This window comes from Myxocyprinus asiaticus, chromosome 48 (assembly GCF_019703515.2).
Source record: "Myxocyprinus asiaticus isolate MX2 ecotype Aquarium Trade chromosome 48, UBuf_Myxa_2, whole genome shotgun sequence".
NCBI classification, from domain to species: domain Eukaryota; kingdom Metazoa; phylum Chordata; class Actinopteri; order Cypriniformes; family Catostomidae; genus Myxocyprinus; species Myxocyprinus asiaticus.
The window spans coordinates 22,170,646-22,191,870 of record NC_059391.1 but is presented as its reverse complement, the minus strand read 5'-3'; the positions used below and the strand labels follow the sequence as shown (position 1 = coordinate 22,191,870).

Genomic DNA, 21,225 nt, shown 5'->3' with positions numbered 1-21,225 from the left:
ATTATTATTATTATTATTATTATATCCTTTATTTAACCAGGAATGTCCCATTGAGATAATACAACCTCTTCTTCCAGGGAGTCCTGGTCAAGTCGGCAGCACATGTAAGTTTCACAATACAATTAAAAAGGTAACAAATACTACAAATACACATAACAAATTTTTTTTAAAAAACAACAACAAAAACATACAGTCGATATATACAATCAGATCAATAAAAACAATTACAAGTTTCCTTTAAAATAGTTTGCAAAAGACCTTTAAAAGTGCTCAAAGGAGGAAGTATATCTAAACTGATTACATTTTGCAATTCATTCCGTGCCCAAGGAGCATAAAAAGAAAAAGCAGTTTTACCAAATTCAGAATGTACCCTTGGGACTTTCAGCTGAATTTGAGTTGTAGATCTTGTGCAGTAACTATTTGTATGATAGGTTATTTAAGTTGAATGGGTTCCAAATGGGTTCCAAAAAATAACTGTGAATGACAAGTGAACTGATATCTTACAACTAAATTGAACAAAAATGAGATCTGAAAAAAATAATTAAAAAACTGCCTTATTTTCTACTGAACACTTAGGCTGGAATTACTGTTAATTTTGCTGCCACATTATCCAGTAAACTAGTTTACAATAAAGTTTTTCTTAAGCTAAACATTTATATTGAAATAATGTGTAGTGAGAGGTTTGTGTTTCTTTACATATAAAAGAGTACCCCCAGTTAGTTCCACACAATACGGTAAAGATATTCTAAACTGATTATTTAAAAAAACACAGTTCGGGATCAGTATCGGCCGATACTGAGATTTCAGATATCGGAATCGGAAGAGGAAAAAGTGGTAGTGGTGCATCCTTAATAAAATACATATTACATAGTGGGACTATTCCCAATATACATTTTATTCAAACACCGGAATTGCAGCACATGCATAGCCTACATCTGCAAGGAAATAAGACTTTGAATATATAACTATGGAATGGTCAAACGGAGCCTCTGGCTGGCCTGGACTCTTGACACCTCCTTCCCCAGCGAGCACAGAGAGCACTTGGGGATTAAACAGATAACCTCGTCCCAACAGCTGCACTGTTTTATGAGATCACACGGACCAATGTTGCCCAAATGTGCAAGAAAATACACCACCAGCATGATAAAATCCACGACCTGCCCCCCAGCACAATCTCCAACCCAAACAAACAGTTTTTAATATGTCTACCTTGATTTATTAAAAGAAAAAAAAAAAAAAAAAAAACATTAGATGGAGGATAGCTATATTTAAAGATGATAAGATTCACTTTTCAGGATTAGGAACTTGCCTTGAACCTACAATAAATACAGTATCTCCAAGGTTTGGTATCTTAGGTTCAGCATCTATCGTTCATTCCATCCATCCATCAAGCTTTGACGAACTTTCCTTTTCTTGTTTTCTATGGGATTCTTCCTTCATGTGTTTTTTGATTAGCCTATCTATTGGCTGAATATTTTTCATTTAGAGGAACAGAAATTGAATCAGAAGCCAGAAGAGTTCTGAAAGGTGCTTCTGCAAGTTCACAACTTGGACACAAATCTTTCTCATAGTGCACATCTGAGGTCCATCAAGAAAAAAAAAGAAAAAAAAAAAGGGAAAACAGATGAACTCTAAAACCATTACAAAGTTGCTAGAGGCAATTTGCCAGAGATCTACAGGACAAAAGCTAAGCGAGCCTTGCATTAATGGACATTGGAATACAGCGGCTTACTAGAAGAAACAAAATCAGTCAAAGTCCAGCAATAAATTTCAGCCCCAGTGTGAAGAGCGCTAATCTCTGTAAACAGACATCCCAAGGAGAACTCATTTCCACTTTATAACCGAGCACCCATACGACTTGAGAACTTCTGCTCTTCTCTGACTTTTGTAGTGCCAGGAGGGGGAGTTGAGAGCACCTGGGCCCACTGGGCTCCTCCTTTGTAGAGGCAGAGCACAAAACAACAGCTGAGGAGTCTGAGCTTGTCAGCAGAATGAACAGTCCTCAGACGGGAGGGGCATAAAGGAGGCAAGAGGTCTAAAAACATGTGAAGAATCCTGAAAGATGGGTAAAAGAGCTTAAAACGCCTGATCAGCTCATAAAGGAATTCTCTATCTCTCACTCTTTCTGTCTACAGTCTTCTTTTACCTACCGAAGTCTGATTACGATCAAAAACAGCCACTCACTTCCTCCAATTCTTATCAGCAGCAGACCATAGTTATGCGGTGAGATTGCGTGGAAGAAAATATGCAACTACGCAAATGCGCATAGAATTTAAAAACAAACAAAAGACCATAAGTGAACCCAGTGTAATTCCTATTTGATCATTATAAAATAAAGGTCAGGTCCACACTGATACGCTTCTGTTTGAAAGTGCATTTGTTTTACTACATTTACGTCTCTCATCCATACTATAACAGTGTTTTCTTCCACGTCTTCTTTGAAAATGCTCTCCATTACCACATACTTTGGAAAATTAAGTCAACACATTTTAGGTGTGCAATTTCTGCAACTCTAGAGGCACGAAACGGAACTGGAAAAATTATGACTTTTCAAACACGTTTCTCAAACACTCCCGCCATCTGTTATTGGTCGGCCAAACAGATAGTCCAGTCCCAAAGACCGATAGCACCACAGAGTCAAAGTGTTTACACTTTTCAGTGTAATCAACCTACGAATGGCTTACTTATAGTTGTCTCCACATATCAAGATGAAACAGGACAAACTCTTAACATCATAAAAAATTACACACTTCACACTTAAAAATAGGCTACTTATTATATTTTAAGGTTAAACACTTCTAAGTTCAGTGTTCCTTTACTTTTCCCGCAAGAATGCTCTTATTCAAATGCAAACTTGTTTAACTGTCTTAGTGCATGACAATCGCATCAAAAGTTTCTAGTTGTTTTGTTAAGCTAATTTTTAACATGGACTTTGTTGTTTACATATGTCAAATTAGAACTATGTGAAACAGATTTCAAGCCAAAGTCAAAGCTTTTTTATTGTCATGTGTACAGAGTACAGAGTACCAAGTACAATGAAATTCTTACTTGGGTGCTTCTCACAAAACTGAGACAACATGGATGTGCAAAGGAAGCAAGACAAACAGGGAGTAACAGACAGCAAATTTACATAAGCTTACACAATAAAGCAATGTGCATTGAGAATGTGTAGTGCAAACGTGTATATAGCAGGGCTAGCCAACTCTGGAGAATATGTAGTGTAATGTATATGTAAACTGAGTATGCATATATGCACTCATATATTAATGTGTTATGAAAATACGTTCATATGTATATAAGTGTGTAATAAATAATTATAAATAGCAGCAGCATGTTGGAGGTAGCTGCAATGTTAAAGTAGTGATCCTAACTGACCTAAGACAGGGAATGTTGTTTTCTATGATTAAATGTATATATATATATATATATATATATATATATATATATATATATATATATATATATATATATATATATATAAACCAGTTGCAGGCTGAAAGGAAATAATAGTGCAAAAAGTTTGATGGCAAGTGTTCTGAAAGGAGTGCAAAATTATTTTAAGTGTGTATGTGAAGGGGTCTATAAAGTTACATATTAGATGTAACAGTATGATTGAACAGTTTTCACTCAATCACTATGGGTTTTAATACACAAAAATGAAGCAAAGGGCAGATTTTTTTTTTTTTTTAACATATGGACAAGACTCGAAATCTAATACTGGGTTTGGATACTGCTTATTAAATTTGTATTACAACTCTTCACCTCTTCAAAAAAATCTCCAGAGATGAGGCTCTGACATTCGCAGTGATGCTCACTGGCAGATATTACCAACCTTAGTAGATGACGTCAACAAATAAACTGCTCGCTCTTGACGTGACCTGAATAAATCAGGTTTTCATATAGAAACACTCAAGAAACAAGACCCCACACACCAAAGACATAAAAGACATAATACAATGACAACCTGTTGTTCTCTTAATTGCAATATAATAGCTTCTAATTCCACATCATCAGTTGTGCAATAACAATGCAAATATTAGTGAATCATTTAGACCTGAAACTAAGTTGAAATTTAGAAAAACAACCCTATTTGAGCCAGTTCTTGATATAGCCTAACTTTATAGGTTCTTCAGAACAGCACCTTGGTTTCTGGGTTCTTTAAAGTACAGTTACATACGTAGTTTCCAAAGAACAAGAGAAAAGAAAGATATTTAAGGAACTTAAATAGGTTCTCCTATGGTATCTGTGGTAGAGCTGTGTGTCTAATTTCAATCTTTATGTTTAAGAGCGAGGACTCTAATATGCTACATCTTCATGGGTCTCCATATTGAATTTCTGTTCATCAATGGGATCAGTTTAAACAACTTCTGTCAGATAACCCTATATAGCAACTTCTATTAATAAGTCATTAACAAACATTAAGTAATGTTTAACAGATCAATTGTTCATGCACATTCCAGTTTCTGGAAATATATTAAACAATGTTGCAGTAACTTTTTTTTTTTTTTTTTTTTAACTATTTAAATATACATGAACAAATCTGTTAAGCATAATATCATGTAATGTTTGGTAGAATGAGTTAGAAAACTACTCTGACAACAAAAGGTGGAGGGTGCCTATTGTGAGTGTAGTTTTATATGAGGATTATGAATTGAAGATTAACAGATTTAAGGTGATTTCCCAAAGAGAAAAGTATCAGCCTAATTCAAACTCTCTCTCTCTCTCTCTCTCTCTCTAGGCTTAATGCAAACATCCGAACCAACCAATAAAGTGTACATGGTGCTATAACTATAAATATTTAAGCACAGGCCTGTTTGAACGGCTGAGATTCTCAACAGCAAGTGTATAAATATAGTTTTCAGTGATTACATTATGATACGATCTGATATTAATCATATATGCAATAACAAGCATGACATTAATATTCTTCTTTTTACTTACTAGAGTTAAAATTGTAAGGCTTTAATTTTCATATTGCAACCGTGTTTACATTAGGCTATGCATTCAAAGTGCATTATCCGATAAATAAATGAGCAAGACCCATCAGATTAAAAAACTTTTTCAACTTCCATTAAATATTGTTACTATTCTTTTCTCGCTCTGTTTGACATCCGACACCACCGAGGCCTCCGTAAAGAAAAATAAATAAAAAAAAATTACAAAAAACACAGACAACTAAATGAACTTAAAACTCCGATCCAATACTTCCAGCAGCAATCGGGAGAAAAAAATTCGTTTTACTATTCCAGAATTCCAGAACTTCAAATCTGGGTGAGCTAATTAACTAACGAAATGAACGCGAACTTTAGTTTAGTTTACATCACCTCAACTATACGAAGACTTTACGCACGACCCTTACTTGCTGCATATGTAAAGTCCCATCTAAAAGGGTTTCATTTCAATATACCGTAAAGATTTAAAGCGTGCTCGTGGAAATAATCAAAATTACGCAAAACGACCGCGCGCTACATTCTCGCCCGCTTTGCACCGATAATCCTACGTGGTACTTTGTTTCACATTGTTCGCGGTGACTTCAACACATCCGAGCCGTAAAAAAACGCAACAAAAACGAATTTACTCACCGCGACTCACAGTCAGACTACACCAAAGCAGCAGTTCCAGCAATAAAATCTCCATCGCACGCGCTCCGGGCTTTAATTCCATAATCCCAGCTCCATTTCATCGAGGTATTTGTGTTAGGAGAAAGTTTGGAGTCCGAGTTTAGGTCGATCAGTCGGTACTTTTTTTTTTTTTTTTCTTCGCCCGTGCGTGCGACTCGTCCAGCCTACTGCGATAGTAGAGGAGGCACGAGGAGGGGAATGACTGACAGCGGAAACTCGTCGACGTCATCAAGTGGGATTGTGCCGCTCTGTGGCGCGTTCGACTTTCCAGACCATTGAGAGTAGAGTCAAACGAATAAAAAGTAGTTTATTGTCATTTATCTCATGCGAACCTATAAAAGATATGTCAAAACAAACACTTTAACAACATGTCGAGTAGACACAGGCAATAAATACAAATAGGCCTAATATTACAATTTAACAATTAATAGCGATTTTAAGAACAGATATGGGCTATAGCCAGTGTTGGGTGTAATGCATTACGAAGAAATAAATTACTGTAATTAAATAACTTTTTAACTGAAAAAAGTAAAGGATTACTCTTAATTTTTCAGTCATTTAACTACAGTTACTAATGATGTAATTGTGTTAAATACTGTATAGACTATAGAACAATTCTATATAAAACAATAGTGAATTTAAAATCCAAATTTAACGTCTAATGTTAAAAAATATATGTTTTCTAATTTAATGCTGCCCCTTTAAATTCTTTGGCCAGTTCATGAATAATTTATTTGATTTGATATGATTTATTTGAAAGAATTAAAAGAACAGTTTCACGTCTGTCCTTGTATTTTTACCAATTAACATCATACAAAGTCCAGTAAACATAAAAAAGCTAAATCAATATTTGGTGTGACCAATTCCAAGGTGTCCAATGTACACAGTTTTTCTTGGTTGTTGGCAGATAGGATGTTCCAAGCTTCTTGGAGAATTCACCACAGTTCTTCTATCTATTTTGTCTGTCTCAATTGCTTCTGTTTCTTCATGTAATCCCAGACTGACTCAATGTTCAGTAGGGGGCTTTGTGAGGGCCATGACATCTCTTGCAGGGCTCCCTGTTCTTCTATTCTAATCTTTTCTAATTGCAAAAGTAATGTTTGGGAGTCTAAAATGTATTTTTCCTATTGACACACTAAAGCTGATGATATAAATAACCATCTTAAGACAAATGTTTTTGTGATACATCTTAAGTGCCTAAAACATTTGCACAGTACTGTAGAATAGAATAGAATACAATGGAATAGAATAGAATTGACTGAGCATGGTGGTAGAGGTCATGAGTTTGATTCTCAAAGAACATACTAGTATAAATATGTATATTTTGACTGGAAAATAAGGTGCTTTGATAAAAGCATGTACCAAAGGCATAAAATGCAGAATAGAATAGAATAGACAGAGCATGGTGCTAGCAATTCTTATGTCATAGGTTTGATTCTCAAAGAACATACTAGTAAAAAAGTTTTGTTTTGTTTCTTTTTTAACAAATAAGGGGCACGGTGCCGGTGGAGGTACTAGGCACCACACAGACAAATGGGCACCCTGAACTCTACCAGCCATCTCATTTACAATCACCCACAACACCCCACTCCAGTCAACAACTTTTATTAGTGGGGGGGCATGCTGAAGCGGGTTTTGCCCATGGGCGCCATACAAGCTAGAACTGCTATTGATTGCATGATCCAAGACATACTTAATCTACAACTAGGAATTCTTAGTGTGTTTGGATTTAAATTGTATTCTGGATGGCGAAATATTCAAGATTCTTTATTATCAAAAAGTCATGTTGTCAGTAATGGAGCTTATTAAAGTGCAGCACAAAATATCACTAAAGCAGTGAATGTGAATATGCTGATGGTCAGCAGGGCCGGTCAATCTATTAGGCGACATAGTTGACCGCCTAGGGCGGCATTACCACAGAACATATAGACTGTGTACTAAATGCCTTATACCAGTGGTTCCCAACCCTGTTCCTGGAGGCCCCCCAACACTACACATTTTGGATATCTCCCTAATCAATCACACCTGATTCAACTCATCAGCTTGTTAGTGGAGACTCCAAGACCTGAACTGGGTGTGTCAGATAAGGGAGATATACAAAATGTGCAGTGTTGGAGGGCCTCCAGGAACAGGGTTGGGAACTACTGCCTTATACAATATTACTCTTACATTACGTTTATTTCTATATATGATGATTTCTGATGCCTACTTAAGAAGCCATAACATGTATAATATTTCCTCCCAGCATTGTTTATATTAATGTTTTGCTAGGTTGAATTTATACCCATCTGTGATGTATATAATTGTTTTAATTTGTCCTTTTTTATGTAAAAATTAATACATAACTCTCTAATAATTTTTATCAGGCAAGGGGTGACTGGAGGGTCTCATCTAGGGTACCAAATGGGGTAGGACCGGCACTGACGGTCAGCAGTATAATACATTTATACCGGAATGCTTTTTGAGTCTTTTATAATTGACCTGTTTTCCTTAGTCAGTGAAATAACTTTCAGAGAGATAGAAAAGGATAAAACCCTCTATGTACTTGAATGACAAATATTTCTTTGTACTTTAAAAAACAAGAGTTTAAACATGCCAAGCTTGGCACAACTTTTCCTGTTAGTGAAAGTGCATGTTATACAAGAGTAAAATACAATAATGCTAAATCATTTTGGCCACTTTCATGAGTCCTGAGGTGCCGTAAACATCAAGAGTCAAACCAAAACCTTGGCGGTGTGAAAGCATGCATTGGGTTGTATGGTAAAGTTCTGCAACAGGCTCCAAACCCAAAGTGAAAGCATATGTGTGCCTTTGTGCGTGTGAGCAGAGCAGGCAGTAATTCCCAGCCCAGAGAAATATGCTGTAATGAAACCTGCCTTTTTACAGTCACCTGTGCAAAATACTGTAGCTCTTGGCATTTTCTTTGATCCGGCGAGCACTATATTCACAAATAAAAAAATCACTTTCTCCATAGCCCGTCGTTACTTTCAAATATTAGACTCTGTATTGATAAGTCCAAGAGTTAATGCAAGACATGTTTCTCATGTTACAGATGCCATCTGGAACAAGTCCTCTAAAAACAAAGAGTTTATAGAGGCATCATGTCAATGTGCTTTGCACTAACCCTTTTGCCACTTTTCACAGAAAATTCATAGTTGGGACTGCATTATTACAGTCTGAAGCAATGGTGACTCAATGTGTCTGCCACTTAGTTACACAACCATGGAAAACAGGGAAATTCTGGAGAAAGATGTAGGCAATAAATGCCTAACAGCAAAGAATCAATACCACATAATCAACGACACTGCCGTTTACTAATGATAGGCTCTTTGTTTTTTCTTGGAAACTCATCAACATTGTTCTCTTTAGGCATTGAGTAAAACTTGAGCATCTAAAAGCCAAAAGTAAGAGTGAGATTGAGACATTGTGCGGCCTGAGACACTTCCTTGGGGAATTATGGAAATGTGGCCCTAAATATAAAATGTGGAAATCATAAGTAAAAAGACTGCTTTTTACTTTTTAAAGCCAGGTCAGGACAGCAACTAGTTACACAACCGTTTGCGTATCCACAGTTCAGAAGATAATGATGCACAGTGCTTTGTTAATAAAATCCACATTCCTTGTAATTATTGTTGTGTTCCCCCTAAAACAAAACCGTCCCCTGGTGAGCTTGTTGTAAAGGTGTCGGCCCACCTTCCTTTCAACTCGTTATTTGCTTCCTTGCCAATTAAATTTCCAGACCTTTAAAATTAGACAATGTGCATTGCACGTTTCCAAGGCGCAATCATTGGCCGACAGATGTGGCTTGTTTATGTGTGGCATCTTGTTTACTTCAAAGTCTCATTGATAGGCTCTTCTAATAAAACACTTTAAAACTCATGGGAAACATGGTGCACTGGGGTACACTGGCTCCGAAAGAGAAATCAAGACATTGGATCCCTTCAACTCAGGCAGCCTTAGAAGCCCAGATGGAATCTGCAGACCTTTTTTTCTTCCTAATTTTCTGTGCTTATTTTAAGGCAAAGTCTGCATAATGGTAAAACAGTGAATTTAAAATTTAAAAAAAAATGTTATAGGAATGTTCCAGGTTCAATGCAAGTTAAGATCAGTTGACAGCAAAAATATTTTCGACTCATCCCTAAAAAAAAAACACAAAAAAATAAAAACACGGTTACAGTAAGTTGCTTACAATGGAAGGGAATGGGGTCAGTCCATAAATGCTAAAATACACCGTTTCAAAAGTATAGCCACAAGACATACTCATAATAAATATTAACATGATTTTAGTGTAATAAAATCGCATACAGGTTCATCATACCAACAAAGTTATAATATTGGATTTAAAGCTGATGTATATAACTTTTTCTGTTAAAATACTTTCTCCTATCATAGCTAAATATGCAGACACAACTATTGGTAAGCCATTCATAGGTTAATTTTCTCAGAAATTGTAAGCTCTTTGTTTCTGTGGCGCTATGAAATTTTATCTATTTGTTTTGAGTGACCCGCTTTTGTTTTAAAAAACAAAATATACAAAAAAAAATTGGACAATGACTTTTTTGTGGTAATCAGCATTATGCCACAAATACTGTCAATAGGGTTTAATATGTACTGAACCTGGTGCTGAGAGTACTATACTACTACTGTTAGCTGAAAGCATATTTCAGGGTTCCCACTTTTTTCAAGGCACAAATTTCCAGGATATTTAAAGGACATTTTTATGTGCCAAACGGTTGTAATATTTAACCAAAAAACACACAAGGTCATTTAAATTGTGGTTATTGGAGGGTCATCATTTTCAAAATTCTGTATTCAACAGTTTAATTAAATTTAATAAAATAAATGGTGTCTAATCAAATTAATTTGTTAACTTTAATCAAATGAAAACTTAAAATAATTTTAATTAATTACATTTTTCAACATACCATTGCATTGTTTTTATCAAATGAAGTGCTTTTCTACAAAATCCTCACAGCACAATCCGAAACAACACTGGAGATATTTTTGGTCAAATGAAGTGCTGCACAACAGAACATCACAGATGTGACATATTGCTTTAATACATTATTATCTAATTACATTAAACATGATCTTTTTCCTATTTCATGCGTCCATTTAAACTGAGCTTTTATTTTGTCTTTTTTTGTCTGTTTTTGACGGTAGTTTCTCACCTCCGGATGAGCAGTTTGCTACTTGTCACACTGTGATTTTTAAACCCCATTAAAATAAATATAGCCTGTACATGTGCACACTGGGAAGAGAAATCGACCTGGTATTTTACATAGAAACAGGCACCCCTTTTTAGCTTATCGCGGCCCATTCGGCCCCCTTTCGCGGCAGCCCTTTGGGAAAAGTCCCAGTTCTCCCGATGGCCAGTCCGCCCCCGAGTCTGTATGTGCTGCACGCTTCAGAGTGCTACACACTGTCATCTAATATACACATTCACATGATGCTCATTATAAGGTTTTCAGCATATGAGTGGCCAGCTTCACACATTCATTCTGATACACGCTGCACAGTAGCGGTTCTAGCTTGTATGGTGCACTGGGCGAAATCTGCTTCACGGAAATCATAGGGACCTACATGTGGTAACGGCGGTATAAGCAGACTCTGATCATTGAATTATTGAAAATGAATTACCATAGTGAGGTGTAAATGCTACATCACCACACGCTATCACTTCAGGGTGTGAATTCATTTTCAAAATAAATCTGCAGTCTGACCATCATCATTATCTAAAGTTTACTCAATAAACTTTAGACATTTCAAATGTTTTTGTAGTTAACAATCAATCAAACGGTTTTATTATACTAAAATATTTTCCATGAAAAATACGTGTTTTCAGGACATTAAGGTATTTTTCTCATTTTCCATGACTGGAAAACTGCTCTGCAAAATTCCAGGATTTCCAAGACACATGGAAACCCTGATATTTGCAAGTTAGACAAAATATTAAAAGGCATAATTCAACCAAAAAAAAAAAAAACGGTTGGTCTGTTCCACACACAAAGCCATCAAATGGTTTTTAGAAGACTTCAAATGTAGCACACAAGTTCATTATGTAAATTTTTTTTTCCTGGTCCTTTTTGGAGCTTGGCATTATAAATCACCATCCATTTTCCTTGTATGGAAAACAGAGGCTCAGCCATTCTTCCACAAAGCTCCTATTGTGTTTTATTTAAGAATACAGGGTTTAAAAACACGATGGTGAGTAAATTATGGCAATTTTCATTTTTGTATGAACTAAATCTTCAATAAATTAACATGCAAGGGATGAATGACATATTCAAATTCTGTAGAAATCTGATTTTGTGTGGGTCTGTTTATCAATCACAGTTAAGTACATCTCTGGTAGAGAGACACCTTATACAAAAAAAAAACAAAAAAACAAACAAAAAAAAAGACAAAGTGTAATGCTTTTCTTGCAAAGTATGTTTTATTCATTATTACATTTGTTTTTTACAGTGCATATATTAAGACTTACAAAGACTTCTTTTTGATCACAAACACTATCATCATAATCTTTTCTTTGTTCCAGACACTAAATACACAATGGCTGAGTTATTCCCTTGGCTTGACAGTAATGTGCTTCCGTGCCACAGTTCCTGGTTTGGCAAATATTCTCCATCTCCACACAAAAGAAGAAAAAAAAAAAAAAAAAGATTACAAAGTCAAAGGCATTAAATCTTCGAAAGTTCCTGAACCACTTACAAACATAAAAAAAAGGCAATCATTGCAGCTAAATTAATTAGCTGCAGATGAAACACTGAACATAACAGATATTAGAACAAGAAAAAATGTTTCCAAATATTGCACTATGAATCCCTTGTAATGACATTCGTTGAATGAAGGTTAAGGGCTTGGTTAATACTAAGGCTTGAGCCCCATGTGCCAAGGAATTACGTGGAAGCTAAATGTGCATAAAAATAAAATCTGAAATAAAAGATACACATCATATCACTGAATACATTTCGTATTTGAGCACCAGCTGGATTCCAATAATGGGAATAAAGGTGGTACAGGGCTTTTGAGCATTTGAAATGTGAGCGTGTTACAAATTACAGCATTACAATGGGCCTTAGTCAAGGTATATGGATTTTTTTTTATTTCATGCAAACGAAAAGGCTGTAGCAGGTAAATACAGTGGGGTGTTTCAATGGGGTGTATTGTTGTATACCTTGGGGTATACCATTGTTCAACCAACGCAACATTGAAAATACAACAGTCGTATAAGATCCCAGGGGACAAAAAAATTAAATAAAAATAAAAATAATTCTGGAGACGTAGGTTGTGAAAATTAGATGTACGACAATACAGCCCATTTATTGGACTGCACATCTGTCCTTCATAGCCTCAATTTCATTTGTTTCAAATTAAATATGGCATCTACCCCAAGTAAAGTCTATGGGCCTCAAACCACAAGGAAGTCAATGTGCTACCAAACCCTGAAAAACAAAAACAAAACAAAACTAAGTTTCATACTGAAATGTAAGCCATGTAATGTCACACCCCTGAATCGGCATACATTCCATTGATGAGATAGTCGACCTGAGTATAGTCATTCCGCTTGTAACTCTCATACGCTTGCTTGAGAAACAGCGCGACCGTGACCACAAAGAAAAGGAGGCCGAACAGAAGAACAGCCAGCAGAGAGCTGGTGTTCAATAGGTGACTGGTTAGAAAGTCTCCAGCCACTTCTACCATGGCTTTGTCAGTCCTAACTTGGTCCTCTTTGGGAATGTCCTTAGGCAGTGTGAATGCCACTACTGTGGGGCGTGCTGAGGTTTTTGGCATGGTTGGCGATGGCTTGTCTTCTGAGGATGTTGGAACAGGAGGCGGTTGAGGTGGTTTTGTTGAAGGGGTGGGTGGAGGTATCGTAGGCACTGATGGTGAGATGCTGGCGGATGTTTTTGTCCCTGATGGTGAAGGTGAGGAAGGCTGTTTTGGAGATTGTGCAACTGTTGGTGTTTTGGTTGTTATGCTGGTAGATGTTGTAGAGGGATTAGTGGTAGTTGTGGGTGGTTTGGTTGATGTGGGTGGTTTGGTTGATGTGGCGGTTGTTGTTGTTGTTGTAGTAGTGGCGATAGTGGATGTCGTGGCTGGTGTTGTTGGAATGGTAGTAGGTATGGGGATTTCTGAAGGAACTGCTGGTTTTGTGGAATCTTGGTCTGATGCGGTTGTCTGCAGTTTGGTGGTCACAACAGTAATTAAGCGGTTTTGTATAGTGGGCAGATTTGTGGGAACGGAAGTGCTGGAGGCCGAGACGTTAGCTGTAGGTACTGATTGTAGTGTGGACTGAGGAGAAGAACTTCTTGGAGAAGGTTGAGAAGGCATGTTTCCAGACGATTGATGGGGAGGTGCCATTCCAATCTGATTATGGTCCACATAAATGGACTCTGCGAAAGAAAGTGCAGCAAGGGAAATGGTGACATCTGGCTTACATTTTAGGAAAAAAATATGGCAGATTTTTCTTATACAATTTATTCATGAAGCATAAAAGCTGTATTAGTCGATCTTTACAAAAAACTAATTGCGGTAGGACCACCAAATTTCTGCGGTTGCATACAATCAGTACGCTTACACGTGCTTTTAATAGTTCAATTTCAGTCATACTAAAACAATAATTAAAATGTCACGTAAACGCTTTCTTCTGAAATCTGACCAGTCCATTTTTTTTTGCAAAGTCGGACTAACAGACCTAGTTAATGCGATTGTAGCTTGGCTTTGTCCAACATGTATACATTAAAGTGTTAGTTCACCCAAAAATTTAAAGTCTCTCATCATTTACTCACCCTCGTACCATCTAAGATGTGTATGATTTTCTTCTGCAGAACACAAATTAAGAATTTTAGAAGAACATCTCAGCTCTGTAGGTCCATACAATGCAAGTGAATACAATGCCAGGCCTTTGAAGCTCCAAAAGCAGATCAAGTCAGCATAAACCTAATTCATCAAACTCCAGTGGTTAAATCAATGTCTTCTGAAGTGATCCAGTTGGTTTTGGCTCAGAACAGACCAAAATGTAAGTCTTTTTTCACTGTACATTTTGACAGCAGTCTCCTTGGCGATAATGATTTCAAGCTCGATTACACTTCCTATAGTGCCATCTTGCACTCTGCACATGCATCAAGCACTAGGAAGTGTAATCGAACCTGAAATCATGATTGTGCACGGAGAAAGCAACGGCAAGATGTACAGTGAAAAAGGAGTTACATTTTAGTCTGTTCTCACCCAAAACCGACTGGATTGCTTGGGAAGACATTGATTTAAACACTGGAGTCTTATGTATTACCTTTAAGCTGACTTTATCTCCTTTTTGGAGCTTCAAAGACCTGGCCACCATTCACTGGCACTGTATGGACCTACAGTACTGAGATATTCTTCTAAACATTTTGTTTTTTTGTTCTGCAGATGAAAGTCATACATATCTGGGATGGCATGAGGGTAAATGATGAGAGAATTTTCATTTTTGGGTGAACTATCCCTTTAAGGCCAAAACATACTCTATGCAAGTATGTGAATGCAGAAGCTTCTTTCTAGCCAAGCAAGCATGATATTTTCATGTTTTGCATTCCAAAATGTGTCAGACCACAATTCATAACACGACACAAGTACGTGTTGCATTCTCAATGTTGCCTCAAGGGGCACTATACTCAGTATGAACTGTCCACTACTTCTGCGAGTTTTCTCTTTCAATATAAGTCAATATATTTATAGCAAATTACCTGAATAATAACACATAGGTACAGACTTTTGAAGCTTACTCTATCGCACACACACAAACATATTTATAATACATCAAAATATTAAGAGGAAAGCTATAGATGCCATGTTCACACCTTGCTTTGACAACAGGTCCTTTATTTTTGTGACATTTTCACAAGAGTTCTGGTCATTAGGCGGACAGCTTAGCAGAAAACATTTTCCTTCATTATAGAAAGTGTTTGTGCAGAATTTAAGAGGAGGACCTGAAAATGAAGAACAAAGAAGTCAACAAGACTCGCTCATTGAAATACAGTGTAAAATGGTGTAAAATGCTACTTGAAATAAGCCTTGTTTGAAGCATTGGAGGTCCTCAAGTCAATTTTTTTATTTTATTTGGATCACCACAAATACATAAATCCTTAGTGATAGTGGAGGCAAATGCACATAAACCACTTTTGCTTGTAACTCTAAATCAGCTCTACTGTTTTGAATATCCAGTTCTTCAACTTCAGAGCTACAATCAAAACTTCCAACCCATAAAAATAAAATTTTAAAAACCTGACAATGTGCGCTACTTAACTCCAAACTCAAGAGGACAAATAACCCGAACTATTTAACCAAGTTCGTAAAGACAAATATATTTTACAGTTCACCTCTAAAAAGCTAAATAAAACCAACAGTGAAATATGTGACACATCAACCTCGCTTGTTTTCATTGGGCCAGAGATGTTCCCTGAATGCTCATTACTCGGATGTCGAACTGCAGTTCCTGCGCTCTGCCTTCTTCGGGAACGAACCACATCTGGGAAGAAAAACAGGCCTCGCCGCACCTTTCTTTGATCTTTTCCCAGCAACCATGTGTGCGTTAGGTACAGCACACCTCAACCTCCACATCCATCTCCACTCTCTCCGCTTTTCCCTATTCCCACTTCCCCTGATTACTTAACCAGGTGGCTTCAGCACGGCAGGACCGGCAGGCCCATAATGGAAAGCGGGGCCGTTGTGTTTGCAACGGCACTGCAGAATTCTCCAAAACGCACCCTTTCCTTTTTTCTGGATTGAGCAAGTCAGCAATCATTCAGCATTTAAAAGCTCCAGGTGAATCAATATGCATCTTCTCTGAAGTGAAAAATACTTGTTGAATCATCTCTTGGTCAGCAATGACAAAGAAAACGAAAGGCCAGCTGCATCGGTATGCATGCATTTTTTTTCTCGTTAAACATTTCTCCAGCTGTTTGAAGCCATTTGGGAGAGAGTTGAAAGGTATATGATGCAAAGGCACAGGATGTTCATAAAAGGTGTAAATATGTAAAGAACAGAGTGAAAAGAATATTGAGGGGGTAAATTGTATGTTTGAAATGTGGATACTTGCTAAATATTTCATATTTTATGCAAAGCATGCCAATTACTTTCCAATATGCCCGAGTTTCCTGATTACTGGTACTTTTCTTTGATTTTAATCGCAGTCCAAAGGAAAAGGAAAAATCATACTACTCTGTTTTAAAGGACCATTGGAACTCATTTCAAATCAAAAGGTTCCTTGCATCGAATATAGGCCTTAAAGTTCTTTCAAAAATATATATTTTTTTTCATTATTTACTCACCCTTGTGTTGTTCCTAACCTGATTTTCTTTTTTTCGTGGAACACAAAAGATGATGTTAGGCCTCACCATTCACTATCGTTGTTTGAAAAAACGCAATGAAAGTGAATGGTGTCTAAAACACTGCCTAACATCTAATTTTGTGTTCCACGGAATGAATAAGGTCATATGGGTTTGGAATCACATGTGGGTGCGCAAATGCTGACAGAATATTCATTTTTGGGTGAACCGTCCAGCAGAAAATGGAAGCGGCAAACCGAGGTTGCTGTGAAACCGAAGAGCACCTGGCCTAATTTCCGCCCCACTTTACATTGGCCACAGGTCGTCCTATAGTATGTTTGGGCTTTCTCGTGTCAAAAACACACCGTTCACTGCACTGGAATGTGGAATGCTTATGTATTTATAGCGCCCTGTCATTCCAAACATTTAAGAGTTCAAGATGGCGGTGGCAATTCTGACCTGCGCCGTGAGCTGCAGGGAAACTCAATACCGACGGTGTACGTGTATGTGTCACTGGGTGGGGGCTGGTGGAGTGTGGATGTGAAGAGGCAGGGCCAACCGTTCTACCACTGAACACAAAGCCAACGTGGCACGGGGTCATTTCTGCTGTCTGCGTGTTTACAGAGGTGGCGAGATAGTCAAGTACAACTTGTGTGGCCAAAGCAAGAGGGAAAAAAAGAAAAGCGTTTTAATTAAAAAGAGCATGTCTTGATGAAGACTGGAGAAGGGTATGGCCCGCTTAAGCAGAGCCTGGCTCATAAGCAGAACAGCCAGGCACCGGCCTCCCTTTCATCTTAAATGTGAAACACATGACCCCCTTTGAAAACGCACGTCCTTCAAGGAAAATACGTGATGTATAAAAGACAAACAAAACATATGGCTTTACTTGTTTGAAAAAACACGATATTCCGCAGGTACCCTGTTTTAGCTCTGAAGGTAGCATGCAGATTGTATTTCATTCTGAAGCCCTCTAAGAGAAAAAAAAAAAAAAGAAAACTTTGAGATTGCAAGGCTCTTTTAAAGAAATATCCCAGGTTCAATACAAGTTAAGTTCAATTGACAGCATTTGTGGTGTAATATTGATAACCACAAAAAAATCATTTTGACTCGTCCCTCCTTTTCTTAAAAAAAAAAAAAAAGCAAAAATTTGGGTTACAGTGAGGCAATTACAATGGAAGTGAATGGGGCCGATCTGTAAACGTTAAAATACTCACTGTTTCAAATGTATAGCCACAAAACGAAAGCAGTATGATTGTTAACATGATTTTAGAAAGATAAAACTGCTTACTAACCTTTTTTGTGTAAAGTTATATCCAATTTTAAAAATGTTCTGCCATTACAATGCAAGGTTAACAAACCCTAAAACAACTATAAGAATGATGATTGAAACAACGTCACAGCTCAAATTATACATGAGTTTTAACAAAAGAATTAATGTAGGTGCTTCCATAAAATTATAAGTTTCACATTTCTGTCTGTAAACCCCCCCAAAATTGTCCCCATTCACTTCCATTGTAAGCACCTTACTGTAACCCCCTTTTTTGCATTTTTTTTTTTTTTTTTAAAGAAACGGTCGAACGGACGGACAAGTCGAAATTAGTTTTTGTGGTTATCATCAATATAGCACAAATGCTTTCGACTGAGCTTAACTTGTATTGACCCCAGAATATTCCTTTAACCCTTGGAAACAGGAATGGCATCCAACAAATCTGTCCATTAAAGTTTTTTTTTTTTTTTTGGTCTCACTAACGTCTTTGTCTCATGTTTTACTGGCGAATGCTGTTTTGAGTATATCAAACAATGGAATATGATGGTGATGATATTCTATTGTTTGACATACTTCAATACAAGCTCAATCAACAGCATTTGTGGCATAATATTGATTTCCACCAAAAAAAATAAAAAAATAAAATAAAAAAAAATGGTTACTGTATGGCACTTAAAACAGAAGTGAACGGGGCCAGTCTATGAATGTTAAAATACACTCTGTTTCAAAAGTATAGCCATAAGACGTAAACAACATGCGTTAGCATAATTGAAGTGTGCTAAAACCACTTACTAATCTTTTCTGTGTAAAGTTCTATCCAGTACTCGTACAGGGTTTCGTTGTCATGACAATTAAGTTGTAATATTGGATCACTCTACACAGATAAGTTTAGTTAACGATTTTATCACACTAAAATAATGTTAACCTGTATGATTACTTCTTGTGACAATACTTTTGAAACAATGTACATTTTAGCGTTTATGGACTGGCCCCATTCACTTTCATTTTAAGTGCCTCACTGAAACCTGAATTTAAGGCTTTTTTAAAGAAAAGCAAAGCAGAGACAAGTCTAAATGAATTTTTGGGGAAATCAACATACTAAACTAATGCTGTTAATAAGGATAACTTGTATTGAGTCTGGGAGATTCCTTTAAGGTAGTATTCTTCTATTTTTTGGAGAAAAAAACAAAGTGATATTCCACAGGTACCCTGTTTTACCTCTTAAATTAGAACGCTGATATTTAATTCTCAATTAAACAAAAAGTTTGAGATTGCAAGGCTGGTTTAACCCTTGAAAAGGGAGCTAAATCAAACAAAACTGTCCATTTAAGGTTTTTGTCTGCATTACGTCTGTTTCATGTTCTACTGCTGAAAGATACTTAAAGGAATAGTTCACACAGAAATGAAAATTCTCTCATCATTTACTCACCCTCATGCCATCCAGATGTGTACGACATTCTTTCATCTGCAGAACATAAATTATGATTTTATATGATACCCACACCTATAATACCACTTCTGAAGATATCAATTTAACCACTGGAGTCTTTTGGATGACATTTATGCTGACTTGTGATTTTTTGAGCTTCAAAATTTTGGCACCCATTCAGTTGCATTGTATATACCAAAAGAGCTGAGAAATTCTTCTAAAAATCTTCATTTGAGTTCAGCAGATGAAAGTCATGAGAGAATTTCCATTTTTGGGTGAACTATTCCTTTAAGTAAATCTAACAATGGAATATATTGGTGACTTTATCATGTCACATTTTTAAACTTCCTTTTTTGTTATAGTAGTAAGACATGACCTATTTAAATTATGTTTATCCCAACATGCTAGCAAATACTCAAAAAAGAGCTGCTTACTATGAGATGAAAACAGAAGGTAAAGAAACAAGAACAGAATATACAGTCTGTGATATTCAATAGTTTTATATATATATATATTTATATTATTTAATCATTAAGTATATGTATATCCAACAATTTAAGCAATCTATTAAAGGGTTACTTAAAATGCACTAAAGATAGCCTTACACAATGTCAGGTTACATTTTCCCGGGTCTTGCACAGTCAGATTAGACACTATACTGAGGCCATTATCCAAATGGTCAGACACACATGGAAGCACATGGAACCCCAGGATGGGCAGCAGGATCAGGATGGGGTGAACTGCCATGATCACATGAGAGACTGATCTCATAATGTGAGAGAGGGTCACATTTCCAACATCTGTGGGATAAAGTCAATAAATTATAAAACTGTAATGTAATACACCAAAACCATGTAGCATTTTCAAAAGAAAGGATGGACAGACAGACTTCCAAGGTGTCAGAGAAACAAGTCAGATTGAATCCAAGACTGACTCAAGTATGCCATCTAGTACAAATTCCAAGACACTACAAGGAAAGTGAGATTTTGTCTGTGATACCTTAAAAACAACAATTGCAATCATATTAAACTGAGCATTACAATACAGTAAAAACACAATTGGAGTCAAAATGTTGGCATAACCTAAAGTTAGCTTTAAATGTAGTTTTTTGTAAGACGCTCCCATTCACAAGGACTCACCTGTTCTAGAGGCAAATTCACACTGCGTTGGACTTAAGTGTTCATGTAGCACCTGATTTGTTGCAGTTACACATACATGATTGAGAATAAGGAAGTTACCAAAGTGAATAAATAGGCTTTTGGGTGCAGCACTTAAATCACTGCCACACCCCTTTGCACATTGGTTACTGCCAACACTGCAAACAGCACCAAAGGGCTCACTAAACCTGTTCCAGGATGTAGAGATCATATGACTTCCATCTAGTTAAGAACAAAGGAATAAAACTCACTCAGAAGTAAAGCAGATTCACGGATTGTCCTTCCTAAGAGAACTGGAGTAAAACACAATACAACAATAAACAACTGAGGTTTACAAAGAGGGCAAATTTCAAATCAAAGCAAAAGAATCTTCATATATTATTGCCTCTATTCCTGCTACACCAGATTATGTTATTTAAGGCACACATGATGCTGATTGTCATTA

General features: G+C 36.7%; 2 protein-coding genes across 3 annotated transcripts in view; both read right to left on the bottom strand.

The window, feature by feature from the left end:
* Positions 1-5,789, bottom strand: part of LOC127437636 (low-density lipoprotein receptor-related protein 5-like) — a 101,151-nt gene extending 95,362 nt beyond the window's left edge. Inside the window, exon 1 of the mRNA XM_051692676.1 lies at positions 5,583-5,789. Coding sequence (XP_051548636.1) covers positions 5,583-5,664 — 82 coding nt within the window. The 5' untranslated portion in view covers positions 5,665-5,789. The remainder of the gene's footprint in view (positions 1-5,582) is intronic.
* A 6,252-nt stretch (positions 5,790-12,041) lies between these two features.
* The window catches only part of LOC127437598 (uncharacterized protein C11orf24-like), a 9,856-nt gene continuing 672 nt past the window's right edge, over positions 12,042-21,225 (bottom strand). The window contains exons 2-5 of one of the 2 annotated variants that reach the window (XM_051692624.1): positions 20,763-21,073; positions 20,229-20,423; positions 15,461-15,589; positions 12,042-14,017 (exon numbers count right to left, since the gene is read on the bottom strand). In XM_051692624.1, the coding sequence (XP_051548584.1) occupies positions 13,125-14,017; positions 15,461-15,589; positions 20,229-20,423; positions 20,763-20,991 (1,446 nt within the window). In that variant the 5' untranslated portion in view covers positions 20,992-21,073 and the 3' untranslated portion in view covers positions 12,042-13,124. The remainder of the gene's footprint in view (positions 14,018-15,460; positions 15,590-20,228; positions 20,424-20,762; positions 21,074-21,225) is intronic. The other variant, XM_051692625.1, reaches the window with a different exon arrangement.